Source organism: Osmia bicornis, chromosome 12 (assembly GCF_907164935.1).
Source record: "Osmia bicornis bicornis chromosome 12, iOsmBic2.1, whole genome shotgun sequence".
Lineage (NCBI taxonomy): Eukaryota > Metazoa > Arthropoda > Insecta > Hymenoptera > Megachilidae > Osmia > Osmia bicornis.
The window spans coordinates 7715346-7732101 of record NC_060227.1 but is presented as its reverse complement, the minus strand read 5'-3'; the positions used below and the strand labels follow the sequence as shown (position 1 = coordinate 7732101).

At 37.6% G+C, this 16756-nt stretch overlaps 2 protein-coding genes across 5 annotated transcripts; both read right to left on the bottom strand.

Annotated features, from left to right (window-relative positions):
* Positions 1-5075: 5075 nt before the first annotated feature.
* Positions 5076-13873, bottom strand: LOC114878033 (longitudinals lacking protein, isoforms H/M/V). Of its 4 annotated transcripts, none has more exons than XM_046288243.1 (6): positions 13528-13873; positions 12632-12985; positions 12200-12553; positions 11971-12100; positions 7425-7990; positions 5076-7333 (listed from the first exon to the last, which is right to left on the bottom strand). In XM_046288243.1, the coding sequence occupies exons 2-6, from the start codon at positions 12941-12943 to the stop codon at positions 7076-7078; spliced, it is 1620 nt and encodes a 539-aa protein (XP_046144199.1). In that variant the 5' UTR covers positions 12944-12985; positions 13528-13873; the 3' UTR covers positions 5076-7075. The 4 variants fall into 4 exon arrangements, with proteins under 4 accessions (XP_046144199.1, XP_046144201.1, XP_046144200.1 ...); XM_046288245.1 differs by having other exon boundaries at positions 7425-7969; XM_046288244.1 differs by lacking the exon at positions 13528-13873 and adding an exon at positions 13167-13498.
* A 118-nt stretch (positions 13874-13991) lies between these two features.
* On the bottom strand, positions 13992-16492 carry LOC114878032 (elongator complex protein 3). Its single transcript, XM_029191380.2, has 9 exons — positions 16326-16492; positions 16001-16242; positions 15714-15917; positions 15387-15640; positions 15132-15321; positions 14841-15058; positions 14495-14755; positions 14246-14427; positions 13992-14186 (listed from the first exon to the last, which is right to left on the bottom strand). Exons 1-9 carry the CDS (start codon positions 16342-16344, stop codon positions 14101-14103), a joined length of 1656 nt encoding a protein of 551 aa, XP_029047213.1. The 5' UTR covers positions 16345-16492; the 3' UTR covers positions 13992-14100.
* Positions 16493-16756: the final 264 nt, after the last annotated feature.

Below are 16756 nucleotides of genomic sequence, written 5' to 3'. Positions count from 1 at the left end.
GAAGGAAGATTTTCCAAGGATACGACGATAAATCGAGTGCACCCCAACGAAACGTCAGGTCAGAAGGATCAACAGGCTCGGGAAAAGGACGTCGAGCAAATTGTGAACGATTCTCTATTCTATGGATGTTTGTTTCACGGACCGCGTATAGAGTAAAGCGAGCGTAAAACCGAGCGAATTTTTACGAGCAGCAACATCCAAAAGCGAATTTCTTCGCCAGTGGAATATTCCCAGGGAGGTTCGCAGGAGGGGTTGCAAACGGTCATTAATTATTTATGTGCGGTAAGACGTAACGATCTCGACGCGTGTCGGGGCTTTTAGCGGCTTCGGCAAACCTTCTGTCCAAAGGTCTCCACCTTTACACCTTCTCAGGGAATATATAGTGGATGACTTTATTATGTGGCTGAACCATTTGCACCCTTAACGAGATTCATTTTTATCGTGGACCAATAAGTCGTCCATCGACTTTGTTTTCTCATTTCATTTGATTTCTCAGTTAGAATGATTATCATTTTTCATGAATTTCCATTGTGTTTAACGAGGGGTCGTTTTAAAGTATTCGTTAAAATAATTACTATATGTGTATGTTAATGTTTCATTAATTTTGATAATATGATGTTTGATTGAATAATTTTCTTATGAGTTCCGCTTTGTTTTCAGTATGGTTGTAAATGGTGTTAACATCGTTTAATCTTGTTTTTACATCAGAGTTCCATTTAATTAACACCGAGACAATCCGATATCTCGTATTTACAGGTATCGCGTACGATAACGATGTGTGGACAGCTTTCTGTTCTCAGGAGATGAAAACCCTTGACGATTAAGCTTCTTATCATTCTGAAAACATTAACATATGCTTCGTGGCTGTAGGATTAATAAGGCATCGACGAAATCAATTGGAATTTATAGAAATTCTTTCGCAGAACTTTACCATTTTCCATTTCAAACGTAGAATTTCTTTAGATTTTCGAATTCGATCTTGGACCCAAAAAGATTGAAAAATTTTCAAGATTTCTAATTAAGGCAGTGTATTTTAATTAATAGAAAAGTGAGTGGTTGAAAATTTTCAAGAGGAATGGTAAAAAAAATGGCGTCGTATGGAAAGACGTGAAATCCCTGCGTATCGAGCAACTCTATCCTGGTACAAGGGATCAACATGAGCTTAACGGCAGGCGCCAATATACCTAGCTACCCCCTCACCCCCACATACCGACCAACCCGTCAAGCTGTGGTATTAAACGGGGCATGCGTGAGGTCCACGGTGGTTGGTCACGTGTACGTTTCCAACCACCCTCGTTCTCCACCCTCTAACCGACTGTACGCGTACATTCTTACGATTTTCAAGGAAGTGTTGCCTTGCCGAACATTACTGAGACAATTAAATTAAGGAACAACATGGGAATATCGAGGGTGGTTCACATCGTGAAGACTTTGTAGCGTGGAAGGTTTAAAGGGGTTAATGGAAATTTCACAATTGGTAATTTAGGAATTGGTCATTTGGAAAATGGTAGTTTAGAAATTGGTGATTTGGGAATTTCTAATAGGGAAAATGGTAATTTAGGAATTGCTAATTGAAAAATTGGTAATTTGGATAATTTGGGAATTGCTAATTTAGAAATTAGTAAATCATAGATAGATCCATTGGAACGTGCATTATTAGGAAAGTGATTTGTAGAATAATAAGAATTTTAAATTTTTCCATGAACCATATTAAATAGATTCTCAGCTGCTAGATTTTCCTGTCGATCGAATCGTGAATATTCTACAGAGAATACGTGGTAATATTGAAATCGAGATAATAAAAAATTCCTTTGGGTACCAGACGATCTATTTGCAATCCTTTCGAGAAACGAATCAATCCGTAGGATCTCGAACGATTAATTCCTCACTTGCAGAGAAACTGCAGCATTTTCTTTTTTTCTTTTTTCACCCCCCCCTCGTCGTTTCACGCCGGAATTCCTGCTTTTCGAAACGTTCCCTTTCTCAATTAATATTTCATGTTTAATATCGCGAATATTTTTATTGCGACTCCTGTTGAAACACGGATTCTTCTTTTTTTTTATCCTTCTCTCGTATAGAAAAATTGTGTGCAATACATCGATGCAATTATATTTCATTCGAAATGAGAATTCGAGTTACTTTATTTCTTTTTTAATTTTGGTAGGTGGTAAATAGGTCGAATAAATTGCAAGACGTATCCTAGTTACTTAGGAGACGAGACGTGGTACGATGTTTAAGGGGAGATGTTTCTTTCATCCCTTCGTTGTATTCTCCAAGATTTAATTAAAAATCGAGGGAACCGACGGACGAGGGACACTTCGCCTTCTTAGACTCATTATTTCGAATTTAAAAAGAATCTCGAAGGGTGTTAAATTGAAATATCATAGATTTCTAACACTTTCAATTGCTCAATTAAACCTTCCCTTATTACTCTATATAAACAATAGAATTTTAACTTCAAGTAAAAATTTCTTAATATCAATTTACAAAATTTTCCTTCGGATAATTTAGCGACCCTTGGAAAAAATATTTCCTAAAAAGAGGTATCAATAATTATGGCGAATATCCATCGAGAGGTACAGCCTCTTTCTATATCTGGCCTCTAGCACGTGCTGTAGCATTGTATAAAGCGCAAGCCTCGGTCCTGTAGTAGGAACCTCCCTGCTCGCCTCCTCGCCGCACTATTGACGGGAGTTTTAATAAAAGTACCCCCACCAGGATAGCTAAACGTCGCAGTGGAAGGACCCGGTGAACGCGGAGCCAAGAAGATATTGGGTAAAGCAAAGATCGTAAGGACACTTACAGACATCAGGCCCGACGAAATTTCGTAGGAGATTGAGACCACCATCGTCCAACCCAACCACCCCCTACCAAAAGAGTAATCGTAATTTCAAGGAGTCAGATTACCTCCGAGGGGATGAAAATATATCGTTTTATTTTTCACTCCCCCAAGGATGCTGTTATTTAAAAAAAAAGAAAAGAAATAACGCCACGAGATTATCACTCCGTGTTTCGAGTGACCAACAGTTGCAATGGCGTGTCTCGAGTGTCCCGACGTTAGATCACGAGCGAACGGATATTGCTCAACGATTCGGGAAGGCAAATAGAAGTAACAGAGGGATTAAAACAGTTTGTGGTCAAACACAGAGGCTTTCCAGAAGTGAATGGTAGAAACGTTGGATCGTTCGTGCGAGGAAGTGCGCGATGGGTATTGTATAGGATCCACGGGAACAGGACTCCTCTTTCTATGGGATCGACGATGCGTCATAATAGTCGAGAGTGTATTCAAAGGGTGATTCGCCACCTTATATTACGCGGCATTAGAGCGTGTTCTCTATAGAAGATTCACGGATCGACAGATTCATTTTTGGATGATCGTAGAAACGTTCGAGATCCACGTGTTGACTTTCGATAGAAGAACTCGTTCTCCGATAAAGCGCGTCGTATTGAAAGGCGATTTATCGATAGAGAATACCAGAAAGGTATACCATAAACCTGTCGCTGATGGAAAGATCAAATCGAAACACCTGTGATTAGTCCACGGATCAGAAACGGCACGGTTAATCGATAGTTGAGCAAACATGTGAACTTTGTAGCTAATACCGTGTCAAATCTAACGGAGGGTGATCGGTTAAACATGTCAGCTGTGTCCACACCGATACTTTTTCAACCGTGGACTTTTAAACATCCGAATGCGGTTGATTTATTGACTCGTAGATACCGTCAGACGATCCTAATCATCCTTGTTACATTATAATATTTTAGTAAGTTCCATAGGGTTGCAAGTGGATCTATTTTGAATAATTATAATCGCAATGCATCTATTAAAAAAAAAATATATATAGCGAAAATTAGTCGCTCAATAATCGCAGATCGTTTAAAAATTTCATTCAAATTATCTCGCGAAATGTTTGAGAACCACCGTGAAATATTTTCAGGGCGCATGTCAGTCGTTCTGGGGGTGGAATATCAAGGGTTTCGAGGGCGGAGCCGTAGACGTGTCTCATGGCTACGATCTGCTATTCCCTCTTTCGTCGTTCTTCGAACGATAACCTTTAACCTTATCACCTAGCATGGCCATTAAGTTCGACCGAACTTTTGGATGCAGGTAAAGTTCATTCGGTTTCGTGAAAGTTTCACCTTTCTATTTACACTATCGTTCTATGAATATCAAGGACACTTGGTGAGTTTAAAACGACACCGATACACCTACGAACATCGCTAATCGTTGTTAATTGTGTTTATAATTATTGTTTTGGTTCCAATTGTGTCTAAACGTGTACCATTAACACAATCGTTGATCCGGAGAATCGGCTTATTGTTGTTTCGCCAAATTAGAGGTACAGGGATTTGGAAATTTTCAGTTCAATTCAATCCCTACGATATGCTTCTTTATAAATATCAAGGGTTCATGTTGTAAGGGTTGTAATTATCTAATTATCTCTTCTCTAAAAATCAGAGACCAATACCACCGAAACGATCAAAACAACAAGCAGATCGTGTCGCGATATGAAAAGCATGTTGTTTCAGCTCGAATAATCGGTAAACCGATCACTCTGCATAATGTGATTTAAACGTCACCCTAACGAGATGAACCGCCCCAATGGTTCGATGGTCGCAAAGCTGAGGGTGGCAAGGGTGGGAAACGATTAATCCGTGACTTTCCGTTCGAGGATCGAGATATCCTTGGATAGGAAACGAGACGAGGGAACCAGCTGTGACAGGGCAGCGGCTGCACGTACAATATCGCCGTGGCTTTTGGGGGATCCAAGATGACGGTCTCTCCTTCCTTTGTCGCGTTATGTCCAACGGGGTACACGCCACCTCCACTGGCGTCAGCTTGCAACGCAAGAAACAAAACGGCTGACCCTCTTGTTCTACGTATCAGAAAAAAAAAATACACTATCCCTTTGGGATAAGATCGTTAAAGCTTCCATAAAGACTCTTCGACTTATTATTATTGAAAATTGCAATTAGTTTCCATCGAGGACCTATAGAACAATTGAGGTCTGCCAATTGTTAGAATTTTTCTTTTTAGGATTCGTTTGGTAGGTGAAATATTTGACAAGATAATATTAGATCACGTTCTTTTATTTCGTTCACTTATGAATCTTATTCTAGGTTTACATAAAATGTAATTACTCCATACAACTGTCGTTACAGTATGTTCGCTGACAAAAAATATATATTGCATGTATGCTACATCCTCTCGTGTTTATCATCGAGGTGCGCGATTATGTGACTGGGGAACGTATCGTTCAGAAACACGGACTCGATGGGAGAAAAAATACATCTTCTGGGTGCTAAGCTCTTCCTCAGGGTATAGGACATTACGAAGTCCCTTGATTCGGAACGAAAAGGTATTCCTCTCGGGTCGATGAAAGACGATTCATCGTTTCTCAAAAATTTCAGCTTCTGAATTTTTTTCTTTTTCATTTTTTTAACAAATATACATATACATATATCTATCATCTCTGTAATAAAATCTTGCAAACAGGTGCAAAATACTTCTTATCTTCGACAAAGTCCAAAAATTAAAGACAACGTTTCTTCGTCTATAGAAAACTATATTCTCTAGCCTCTTTTATTCGTTGCTTTAAAAAAAAGAGGACAATCATTCCAAACTCCTCTGGCCGAGTAAATGCATAAAATACACGTATCTCCGATGGAGACTGTCGTCACATTGTGTAATATCAAAAATGCGGATCTTCTTTATCAATATTCATTCGAGGCTTCCGTCGAAACCGGAAGTCGATAAAAATATGTACATCCAAGCGATACGGTTATTTACACGCGTATAGAAATACATTAATCGTTTTATAGATACAATAATATAATCTGTCGAAAATTAATGAATGGCTTAACGTCATTATACGTAAAAGCTTTCTTCCTTAAGCAATTAATTCATTTTAGACAGACTATAAACAACAAGTACATATTGTACGAGAATATAGAACGTTTTATGATCGTTAAACAATTCCAATGAGATTTCATAAGATAAAGATGTTAATTACACTGCTCAAAGTAACTTCAGAGGATCAGCTGTTTCAATGACTTTATTTCCTGTTAAAAGACTTTTGTTTGCAGTACTTTAAAGATCGTTACAAATAATCTGTTATCTTTACTTTCTTTTGGATAATTAGATTTACATAAAACGTTCTGTTCACTCGTATTTCTTCTCCTCGAAAAATCTGTCGTTAAATAAAATTCAATTCTATATATTGCACCCTCCTTTACATTTAATATAAGGACGATTCGACAGTTGGAAATGGAAAACCGTAGCCAGAAATAAAGTCAAATACGTGGTTAATTCGTTGGAGGAAAAATATGACGCTCCTCTGACGAATATTTCACCGTGGCTTCGTTTCAGTTCTAAGAAAACCAACCCCTCGTCCTTCGGTCTTAATATTTGCCGCGCTCAATATCCTCAAAGGACCTCCAGGTTTCCCTCAAACATACAATATTTGCTCCTTGGAAAATTCTTCTCTGAAACTGTAAGGCTAGCAATATGCTTCTTCATTTGTTTATTATTCCATGTATCGTTTACACCCCCAACGAAGAACATTACAACGATTTCATTTATTCAACAATTATGGAAAGAGGTTCCTCGGAAACGTCAGTTCGAGTTAACAAAAGAAATAAATAATTAAAAGATTTCGGTACACCATTAAAAAATAATTGCAACTCGGAACTGATTCGCAAGCGGGTACCTCGAATCATAGACAAATGAATAATATACAATTATTTTTGGTGTCAATTTGCTAATATCCTTAGGAACTTTCGTTATCTAGTCAATTCATCTTCGTTTCTGAAAATATCATCTGGTAAGGCAAACGACAATCAGCTCTTATCGAAGATACCGATCCTCAGAGACTTATCCATCGACTGGTCTCTTAAAATTTCCAAAATCAATTTCATTACAAGTATCTTTCACAATCAAGGCCTACGAGCACCTTAAAAAGACACCATAGAGTCTCAACAGAGTCGATCAATGATCAATACTCTTTTCTCTCACACATTCGAAGCATGTGTGTGTTCAGGATTGATAAAACAAGATTTACAAAACAGGGACGCATTAGACGGAACTGGTTTTCGGTAGAGGTTTCAGCTTCAGCTCTCGACGTTGTTCGTGGTATTCTTGAAAACAGGGTACCAGGCAGAGGTTGGACTGGCACTCTGGACAATGGTACTTTGTTTTCCTTCGTAGTGTCCTGCCATGAGAGTCTGTGGTCTTCCAACAGTGGTTACAGCTCAGTGCTGGACCTAGACGTAACACTGGACAGTGTCCTAGACGTTGATCCCCTGTGCTTTCCCTTGATTCCCTAATTGGAGTCTGTAAGAAATTTAAAATAACTTTAGTGTTGGAGAAGAATAAGAAGTACCAGATTTAATACCTGCACCTCTTTCATAACCGTATTCCATACCTGAGGAGAGGAGGAGCTTCTTCTAAGTTCCGAGGTCTTCACTCTGAGTCCAGAGGTCGAACCTCCGGTGTCAGTGATGATGTTAGGCTCCTCCGAGCTGTCCTCTTCCTTTTTGACGACAGGCGCAGGTTCCACTACTATGGAGGGGCTGATGGTCCTCCCGGGTAGCTCTGGATTCGAATGCTGCCTGTGAATCCAGTAATTACCGCTGGTAGACTGTTGTTGACTAGATAGGATCGGATGAGAGTGTTGTTTCATCAGGTAGGATGGTTGAGGCACGGTCAACAGGTTCGTCGAGGTCGAGACCGTCAACAGGCTACTAGCTTGGTTCACCGGCATCGATTGCGGTGGCGACGGACAGATTCGTGTCTCCTCCAATGTTCTCGAACTCTGCGGTAGAGTCAGGGTGGGCGTAGTGTGCCCCGACGATGGCACGATGTGCGGGGACGTCTCGCTATCTGGTGACAGGTGATTCGGCTCCTTCTTCACACGGGGCTGACGGGTCAACAGACGACACCTCTTCACTCCTGTTTGCCTGCAGGGTACTGCAATTGAAAGATGCATAGCTGGGGGTGAACATTCTGAATTAGAAAAATCATAGATTGGCAAAGGGAGGATTTTAACGTGCAGGAGATTGTTAGTTTCTTCTATGATTCTTTTGGCAAATTAAATTATTTGTGAGAACAGAGAATTTATAACGTTTAATATGCGGGCACAGATGTATCGTTTAAATGAAAAAGTCTCGATAAAATTGACCAGAAATAAGTTTAAATAATATTCTTCCTTCACGTGATTTATTACAGGCGTTATACATAACACTGACACATTAAAACTCGATCCTCTGCATTATAAAATTCGATAGTAATTTAAATTCATTTCTTTTTATTTCCTCCCTCTTACTTTCGGGGATGAAATATCAGTGTGTAAGAGTATACATTGCTATCAACATTTTTTTTTTTTAACATCCTATATTTATATCTATCGTTTTGTACAAATATTTTTTAAAAAAACAAAAGAACAAGGATAACAATGGGTTGGATATTTTTCATTATTACGCGGGATAAAAGAATAAAATCGTGTTCTAAATATCTTTCAAATCATTAATTAAAATAAAATTAAAAAATAAATTCTCTTATAGACAATGATAGGTTTTCTTATCGTAACTCTATCTCAATACATGCATTACTTTATTGTTTTTCCTTCGTAGATTAATGGATAGAATAGAAAAATACTTTAGTACAAATTAATATTACACGTATAAACGATAGAAGTAATTATGTTAAAACGATGCTTCGCTTTTCCATGATTATCAAGAAATTAAAACTGGGATTCTACACTTTTAACTAATATGAATCTGCGCGTTTATATTATACCCTGTAGTTTGTTGCATCTGTATATAGGGTGTATTACAATTCCAGAGAACGATTAAGATAAAAAGTATTCAATTAAAATGCTTCCTACACTAATAAAATTCTTAATAAATAAATACATGGTCAAAGTGTAGAAATTTCAAGAAAATTTTATAATACACCCCATGTAAAAAATACCAATACCAAATTTCATACAAGTTCAATATCCAACAATTGGTTGTAATACATGTATTGACCTCGATCACTTTGCTGTGCAAATACACATTGATATATTGTTTTTTTTTTTATATTTAACTAGTAAGTATATCGTACCGCTACTTTATTCACTATGTACAAAAGTTTATACGACGTTGTGTACGGACTAAAGTTGGTAAAGTAAAATAGTTTCACTATCCGCGGCACTTTGTGCACGCAAAGGGCCGATTATTGCACCAACTTTAGATTACATATCGACTATCCTCGTTAAAATCGATTAAAAAAATTAAAAAAAAATGATCAATGTCTATAAATATTTGAAATCACAAACAAGCAAATATATTCGTTCGCGTCGCACGGTCACCACCGTGTTCCCTATCACATGGTGTTAATTTCAATTTTCAAACGATATCGTTTAAACTAAAGGAACCTATTCCGGAACTTATATCCATCTGCCGAAGTATCCAGTACTGGACGTTACTATTAACACAAATGCATTGCTGTTGTACGCTAAGAACTCGTAAGAGCTTCTAATTTTAACGAAGACATAAAAAATTGTCAGAGGAAGTATAGAAACAGGTAACCAGCTGTCTACACAAGAATGAAATAAAATTGACAGTCCACGAGCTCTTAGCTGTACAACATTTACATAGGTGTACCCTATTATAAAAAAGAAACTCTGCAAAGTATAAAATACAACATTTTATAATGTCCCCTTTTAACTAGAGATCTCTGTATCATACCACAAGCTTGCAAAGTACACTCTGGTGCAACGTAGACTCCCTCTGACTAACAATAAGTGTAAGCTTAGAGGGTGGAGGCACTTTGGAAGAACTTTGGGAGAACCTCCTTCCCCTATGTTAACTTTGAAGCAAGGAGAGTCTAACTTGTACCCAAGTGTACTCGAATCCTTCTCTTCCATACGACGAACGAGTATCCAGCCGTGTAACTCAGCCTCGCAGACACATAGATCTAATACTTTTCAAGCTCGTCTATACAATTAGCCACCTGCGGCTGATCGTGGCCGGTTCACATCGCGTTGTAATTGACACCGTGTAAATTGATCGGCATCGTGGTACTTGGCAACGCATAATCTGTATGCCTGCTATCGATGTAACCACTTAACATTGTATGAGGACTATGAGTGGTCAGCATGGTATGCGTGCTGTGGGTATTGTGTGTACTATGCGGTGTAGTGGGAGGTCCCATTGGCGTAGGGCTCTGCGAATTAACCGGTTGCGCCGACTGGGCTGGGGGCGGTGAGGAATTCACTTCTTGCTTGACCCTTGACTTCAAGCTCGGCCGATTGTTCGGGTAACCACGCTTTTTATACTCGAGCCAAAGTGTTCGATTGTTCACGCCGAACATACGTGCCGCTTTACAGAACCCTATACCACCGTAACGTACTGCGTCTAACGCCCTGATAAAGTTCTCATCCGCCTGCGGATTCGTTGACCTTTTCCTCTTAATTGCGGTCTGCGGGCTGGCACAAGGACTCTGGCAGTTACTGGGACACTGTGACGACGGTGAAGGGCCGCCCGACGACGCGTGCTGCAACGTCCCGTGGGAGGAGTTCGGGTAATTCGTCAGGGCGCAACTGGAACCAGTCGTGCTGGTACCAGAGTACTGATCGCTGATCGCCGAGGAGGCTGTTATTTCGGGCGTGGTAAAAGCTGATGACGCTTGGATCGACAGATTCGTTTGACACGAGGACAGAGCGAAACGTGGATATGTATGCTCCATAATAGTCCATTGCAATCCTGTGGAACAGACCGGTTCATACTTTGGTCAGAGCACAGGAATTAGTTTCATACAGACTATAGATGTCTTTTCTTTTTAACTAATTACGTGTATGAGATGTACTTTTTTTTTTTTTCAATGAAACACCTTATCTCTCTTAAATAACAGAACTATTCAACAGAGTTAGGCAAAGTGAAATTAAATATTTGTGTCGCATAATAAGTAGGTGATATTATTTATTAGAAATTAAAAAGGCAATTCGGCAATAATTATTTAGTAGAAGTAAAATTATAGAATTGAAAAAAAAAATTATCTAATCCATATGAAATGCTACTGTGTGTGAAAAGAAAAACAAAACAATGCTAAGCTTTAAGCAGAAAAGAATGAAGAAGTATTTGTAAAAAAGGTCTGTGAAAATAATGATATGTATATATATATATGGGAATATTAAGAGCAGAATCTTATGGCATGGCACAGATACATTTTAAAGCACATTATTTATTCATTTATTTATTTATTTATTTGAAGTACAGGAAAACAAGTGTGTACCACTTCACCAAATTAAAGGACAGAGCAAGGCACACATACACACTCAACAATGTTAAAGACCCAATTTGACTGTCCTCTAAAAGAACATTTTTCTATTTTTTTTTCTTTTTTTTTTTATACATTGTGTGCTATGTATCTGTGTACCATGGTGAATTTTATGAATGAGACTAGCCTTAATTGAAACTTTACACTACTAATTTTCACTTTTTCCTCAATTTTCGCTCTATTTTCATGTCAAACGTCTGTTGATTTTCCTTGTGCAGTACATTTAAACGCATCTGTGCCAGCATATAATGTGTATAAATTTCACTTGTCGACATGCACTTTCAATACCCACCACACTTGCTATAGATCGCGCTCAACTACGAAACTAGCAGGGTAACTGTGTGAGAGAAAGACATCATGCATGTTTCAAATTAAATTATTGCCGTTTGTGCACAAATAAGAAAGGTAGGGTTTCTAAAATTGGTGTGATAAAAATTACAGTAGTATTGAAAATTCTTTTATAGTACAATCAAAAGACTGTTCTATCAGCAAATTATAATTCCATAAATACTCTGTATTATTACATGTGCTTCCTTAAAGAAACTGCTACCTGAAATTGATTTCAATACTTTTTCCTGCTACTAATTTTTATATATATTGCACTTCAGTATGTAGATCAACTAAACGCACGGTAAACAATTACTTACCTTGATGCGCAGGTGGTTGCGAAGAAAGCGAACTTTGCGCCACATTTCCTCCTGATTGTTGACTCACGTCTTGTAAAGATCCATCGCTTTGTGCTGGCGTTGTTGCGGAACTGTTTTCCATGTTACTCATCTGAAATAAATTTTACTAAAATCCCTCCCTTAACATCGTGGTATCGCAAAAGAAGCTACAATACAGTTAAAAGCATCGCTATAGTGGAATTTTGCTTACAATTGATATCTGATCTTCATCTATGCTTCCTTGAGATTCGGTACTAGTATTTATCGGTCTTCTTAGACTCTCTCCGCTTTCTTGGGACACTATTAATGGTTCTGGTTTTACGATATTGGTAGCGACTAAAGTGATTTCATTCATCTCTTCTGGTTTGTCACCAGACCCAGATGTTGAGCCTGTGGATGATTTCCTTAACCTTTTCCTTCTAAAAGAAGGTGATAACGGAGATGGACTAGGTGAACAAGATTCGCCGCGATCTCCTCCTCCAGGCTCGCTGCTACCACTCGGCCATTTGGTTAAAGAAGCAGTATGCATTTCTGCCAGTCCTTTTATTTTCAAACTCTCTGCAGTCTATGGTAGGAAATGATAAATAGAATTTGATTAGCAATACTTCTTCAAATATAGAAATTTTTATTAGTATCTATGTACCTTTATAATTGATGGTAATTGATCCTGTGATATGTTCACCTCACCATAGTACATAAAGTCAACCATGATTTTTAAATCAGAAAATTTTACATCCTTCAATATGACGATCGGATGCTGACATGGATTCACAGTAAACAATGATTGGAAATATGTGCTGCAGGCAGACAATACAACTTTGTGTGCCTGTAGGTGTCTTCCTTCAGCAGCCAATGTTACGTCTACCAATGTTTCATTGTTCAACAGACTTGAAAATACAGAAATAAAGTTTGGCTGATGGTTGTTCCATCGTAAACAAAACTGTTGCATCGACATTTCAGCAAGTTGCCAAGTTACAGCCAAAAGCGATAATTAAACCTGCAAAATTATTCATTATTTAGTTCCTTATAAACTATGTAAACATAGAACTATAAAATATCCTTAAATTTATTTTAAAATCATTTTTCTTTATAAGCATTAAGTATTTTACATATTTCCTAACATAGGTGTATTAAAAAAAAAAGAGCAAGTAACTTATGATAATGTGTTGGTGACTGACGTTAAAAAAAATGGCATCAAGTGTAAACATTAAACTGTCAACGAAATGCTTGTTATTGCTCGTAAAAGAACGGAACTTTTTTAAACTCAGAGCGATGTTTAAACGTGTCTAAACTAGATCGGGAAACTCGATAATGCCAAAAGATCGAATGAAATTCGTCGGTTCATCTCGCGGTCAAGTTGTCATTCTCGAAAAATACAGAAACTATTTGCCGAATCATCAAAGGGTATAGTATAGCGTTATTAAAATACAAAAATAAAAGAAAAACCGCTTAACAATACAGTTAGAATCGCTTGGTATAACAAATATAGATTTGCATGAAGATGATCACGGAAAAATATAGGCAAATAGAATTGCTCACTTCGTTCAAACGGGATTCTCGGGGGAACGAAACCACTGTAGGGAACGTTCACTGAACGGTACAATATGGTTGAAAAATCCGCCGTTTTAATTTTTATTAGGAAAAACAGAGTTAGTCGGTGCTGCCATGAATTCGATGAAATTTTCCACAACAGATTGAGCGATGACGCTTGTGTAATTCACAAATGACGTCATAAACGAAAAATTACGATCGTACAATGGCGCGCGATGGTGAACCTCACAAAAATTCTCCCGACGGATGTTGATATCGTAACAAATTTCTTATACAGTCGACAAATACGCGATCTTATCAACATGCGTCCTTAGAAAATTTAACTTGATCAATATAGCGGCCAACTTATAGAGACATCTATCGAGAATATGTCAAGCACGACCATCTTTTATATCATGGAAATTTTGTCGGTATTTTCAATGTCTACGTGGATAAAGAAACAAAGACAGATATAAAACACTTGTACAAGACTTTAATTTAAATGTAATTACAGATTTCGTTTCCTTAGATAGAAGTTGAGAAAATAATTACACTGTTTTTATTACATGAACTAGTAGGCATTTATTTGCAATCTATAAGCATTTTGGACATATATGGACCATCCAATTCGTAACCCATTTTTCTGTAATAGTTTCTTGTTCCAACGCCTAAAAAGATATGAATATATCAATGACTAGGGAATGATTAGTTTCATTAAAATTCATACCTGATATAACAGCTATTTTGTGTGATTGATGTTCTTCTCTGGCTATCCGTTCAGCTTCTTCCATTAATAACATTCCAAAGCCTTGATGCTGAAACTTTGTAGGATCACGGGCATTTACAGGAACGACGCTGCCATAAACGTGAAGTTCTCTCACTATCGAGCATCTATCTTTAAGTTCTGGTCTGTAAAATACACTCGACTGATATAATTGTCTTTTACTTTTAATTTTTTCATTAGTTGCTGTTTTACCTAAACGTCTCATTGGAACATTTCCTCAATCTCAATAATCCAACTAAAATATCTTGCGTTGGATCTTCGTACGACAAAAATGTTTCCCATCCACAATTAGCAACATAATCGCGACGTATAAGTTCCACTTCGTAAGGTTGTATTTTATGGTGTATTTCTTGGATTCCCACTTCACGAGTTCTAACATCTCGACAATCAGTTCCCAAGTCTTTCATTCTTGCCAATGCTAATTCACGCAAATTTCCATGTTCTACACCCGAGCTATATATTAACAATTAGGTTTGAGCAAAATAAGAATGTTATAAAGTGGAAGTAACATACATGTATGTACTCTAATTAATATTACCTGACTAAAGGCATAGGTATATCTCTTTGTACACGATATACACGAGTCCAAGGTGGTATCAGAGCCAAAATTCGCGCTATAAGATCCACCAATACACTTGGTGAATAACTTTTATACCTTCCAGTTTTCCATAATTCGTACAAACCCGTACCTCGTATAACGAGAGTAGGATAAATTTTTAATCCGTCTGCTCTGAAAGCAGGATTTTCAAAAAATTCCTAAGACAAAACAAACTTTGAAATGAAAGATCTTAAAAATCTCCCAGGTAATTTACTAAGAAATTTGTCTTACAATAAATTGATTAACATCTCTTTCAATATCAACATTTGGTAAATCAGGCATCATGTGTGCTATTACTTTGAAACCAGCATCCTTTGATAATTGGAAGCTCTCGCATACTGCGCGAACAGTATGTCCTCTGTTAGTATCTCGTGCCACATCTTCGTATACCGACTGTACTCCAACTTCTAAACGGGTACACCTACATCAAAATTTTTCTCCTCAAATACAAGATTCGTTTCATAAATAATATTACGGTCTACATACCCGTAACGTAACATATCGGATAGGTGCTTTTTAAGACAATAGTCAGGTCTAGTTTCTATAGTGATTCCAATACATTTCGTTCGACTTCGTTCGGAATATTTTACCGCTTCATCAACATTGCTGCTGACATGGCCAGACAATGCGTCGTGTAAATTTCGAATGAAATAGTCTCTGTAATCTTCTGGCAAAGCCATGAAGGTTCCTCCCATAACAATAAATTCAATTTTGTCTACACTGTGTCCTAATTGCTTCAACTGGAATATTTTTCATTTATTATTTAGTACAATTTTGGTTCTGCAAAGACATTTAATTGCTGATTGGTTCTACCTGTTCAACACGATGTCTGGTTTGTAGAAATGGATTGTACCTTGCACGTATGGCTCTCATTGATGTTGGTTCATAACCAGTATAAGATTGAGTAGAATATTCAAAATCAGAGTCAGGTCCACCAGGACAATATACACAAACATTCCCTGTCATATTGATGTGAGGGCATCTATGTGGCTTGCACATTACAGCCACAACAGCTATCTGTTGTAATTTGAAAACCATACTTTTGAATATATGGTAATTATAATAATATTCTTAACTACATAATACTTTAGAATACTAACTCCACTAGCAGTCCTAATAGGTTTTGCTTTTAATTTTGGTACCAGTATACTTCTTGCATCACTAGGTACAGCTGATATGATATCAACTAATCTAGGTGAGGATTCTAAGCCATACTTGGAAGCAATTTTAGTTTTTAATTTATTTAAATCAACATCTCTGTTTGCTTGATGTGCTTTCAAAAGTTCCTGGATAATCTCCCCTATAGTCATAACCATACGTTCCTCTTTACTTTGCTCAAATTCTAAAAAGGAATAGAATGCATTTAATAAAATAATTGCTTTCCTTTCTAGTATAAATGGTTTAGGTTGTAGTATAGGAACTTGCCTCGTTTCTTTCGAACCATGTTAACAATTTGAAACAACTTTTAACAATGATAATATATTCAGTGTCTTGTCTGACAGTTTAAAAATCTTTAACCAGTAAATTCCACATGGTATTATTACTCCTATTCGTATATTTTTGCCAGTAAGACTGGACATGCCTTTGTTACCGATGGGATGCCATTTTTGGGGTATGCGGTACCCCAAGGTAAAGCTAGGTTTCCACGGTTGGTATAACAGTTGTCTGTTTTACCGGCTCTGCTCTTACCATACCTCGGTAAAGCATGCATGGCACAACTACCTTATCGACCGCAGCAAAGTGAATAAACGAATAGTTTATAAGTCGGTAGAGTGCGCAACGAGTCTGCTCAGAGAAGACTTTCGAAATTGTCGGTATTTCAGTTTGGGTGAGCCGAACTCCTGCAAAGTGATCAG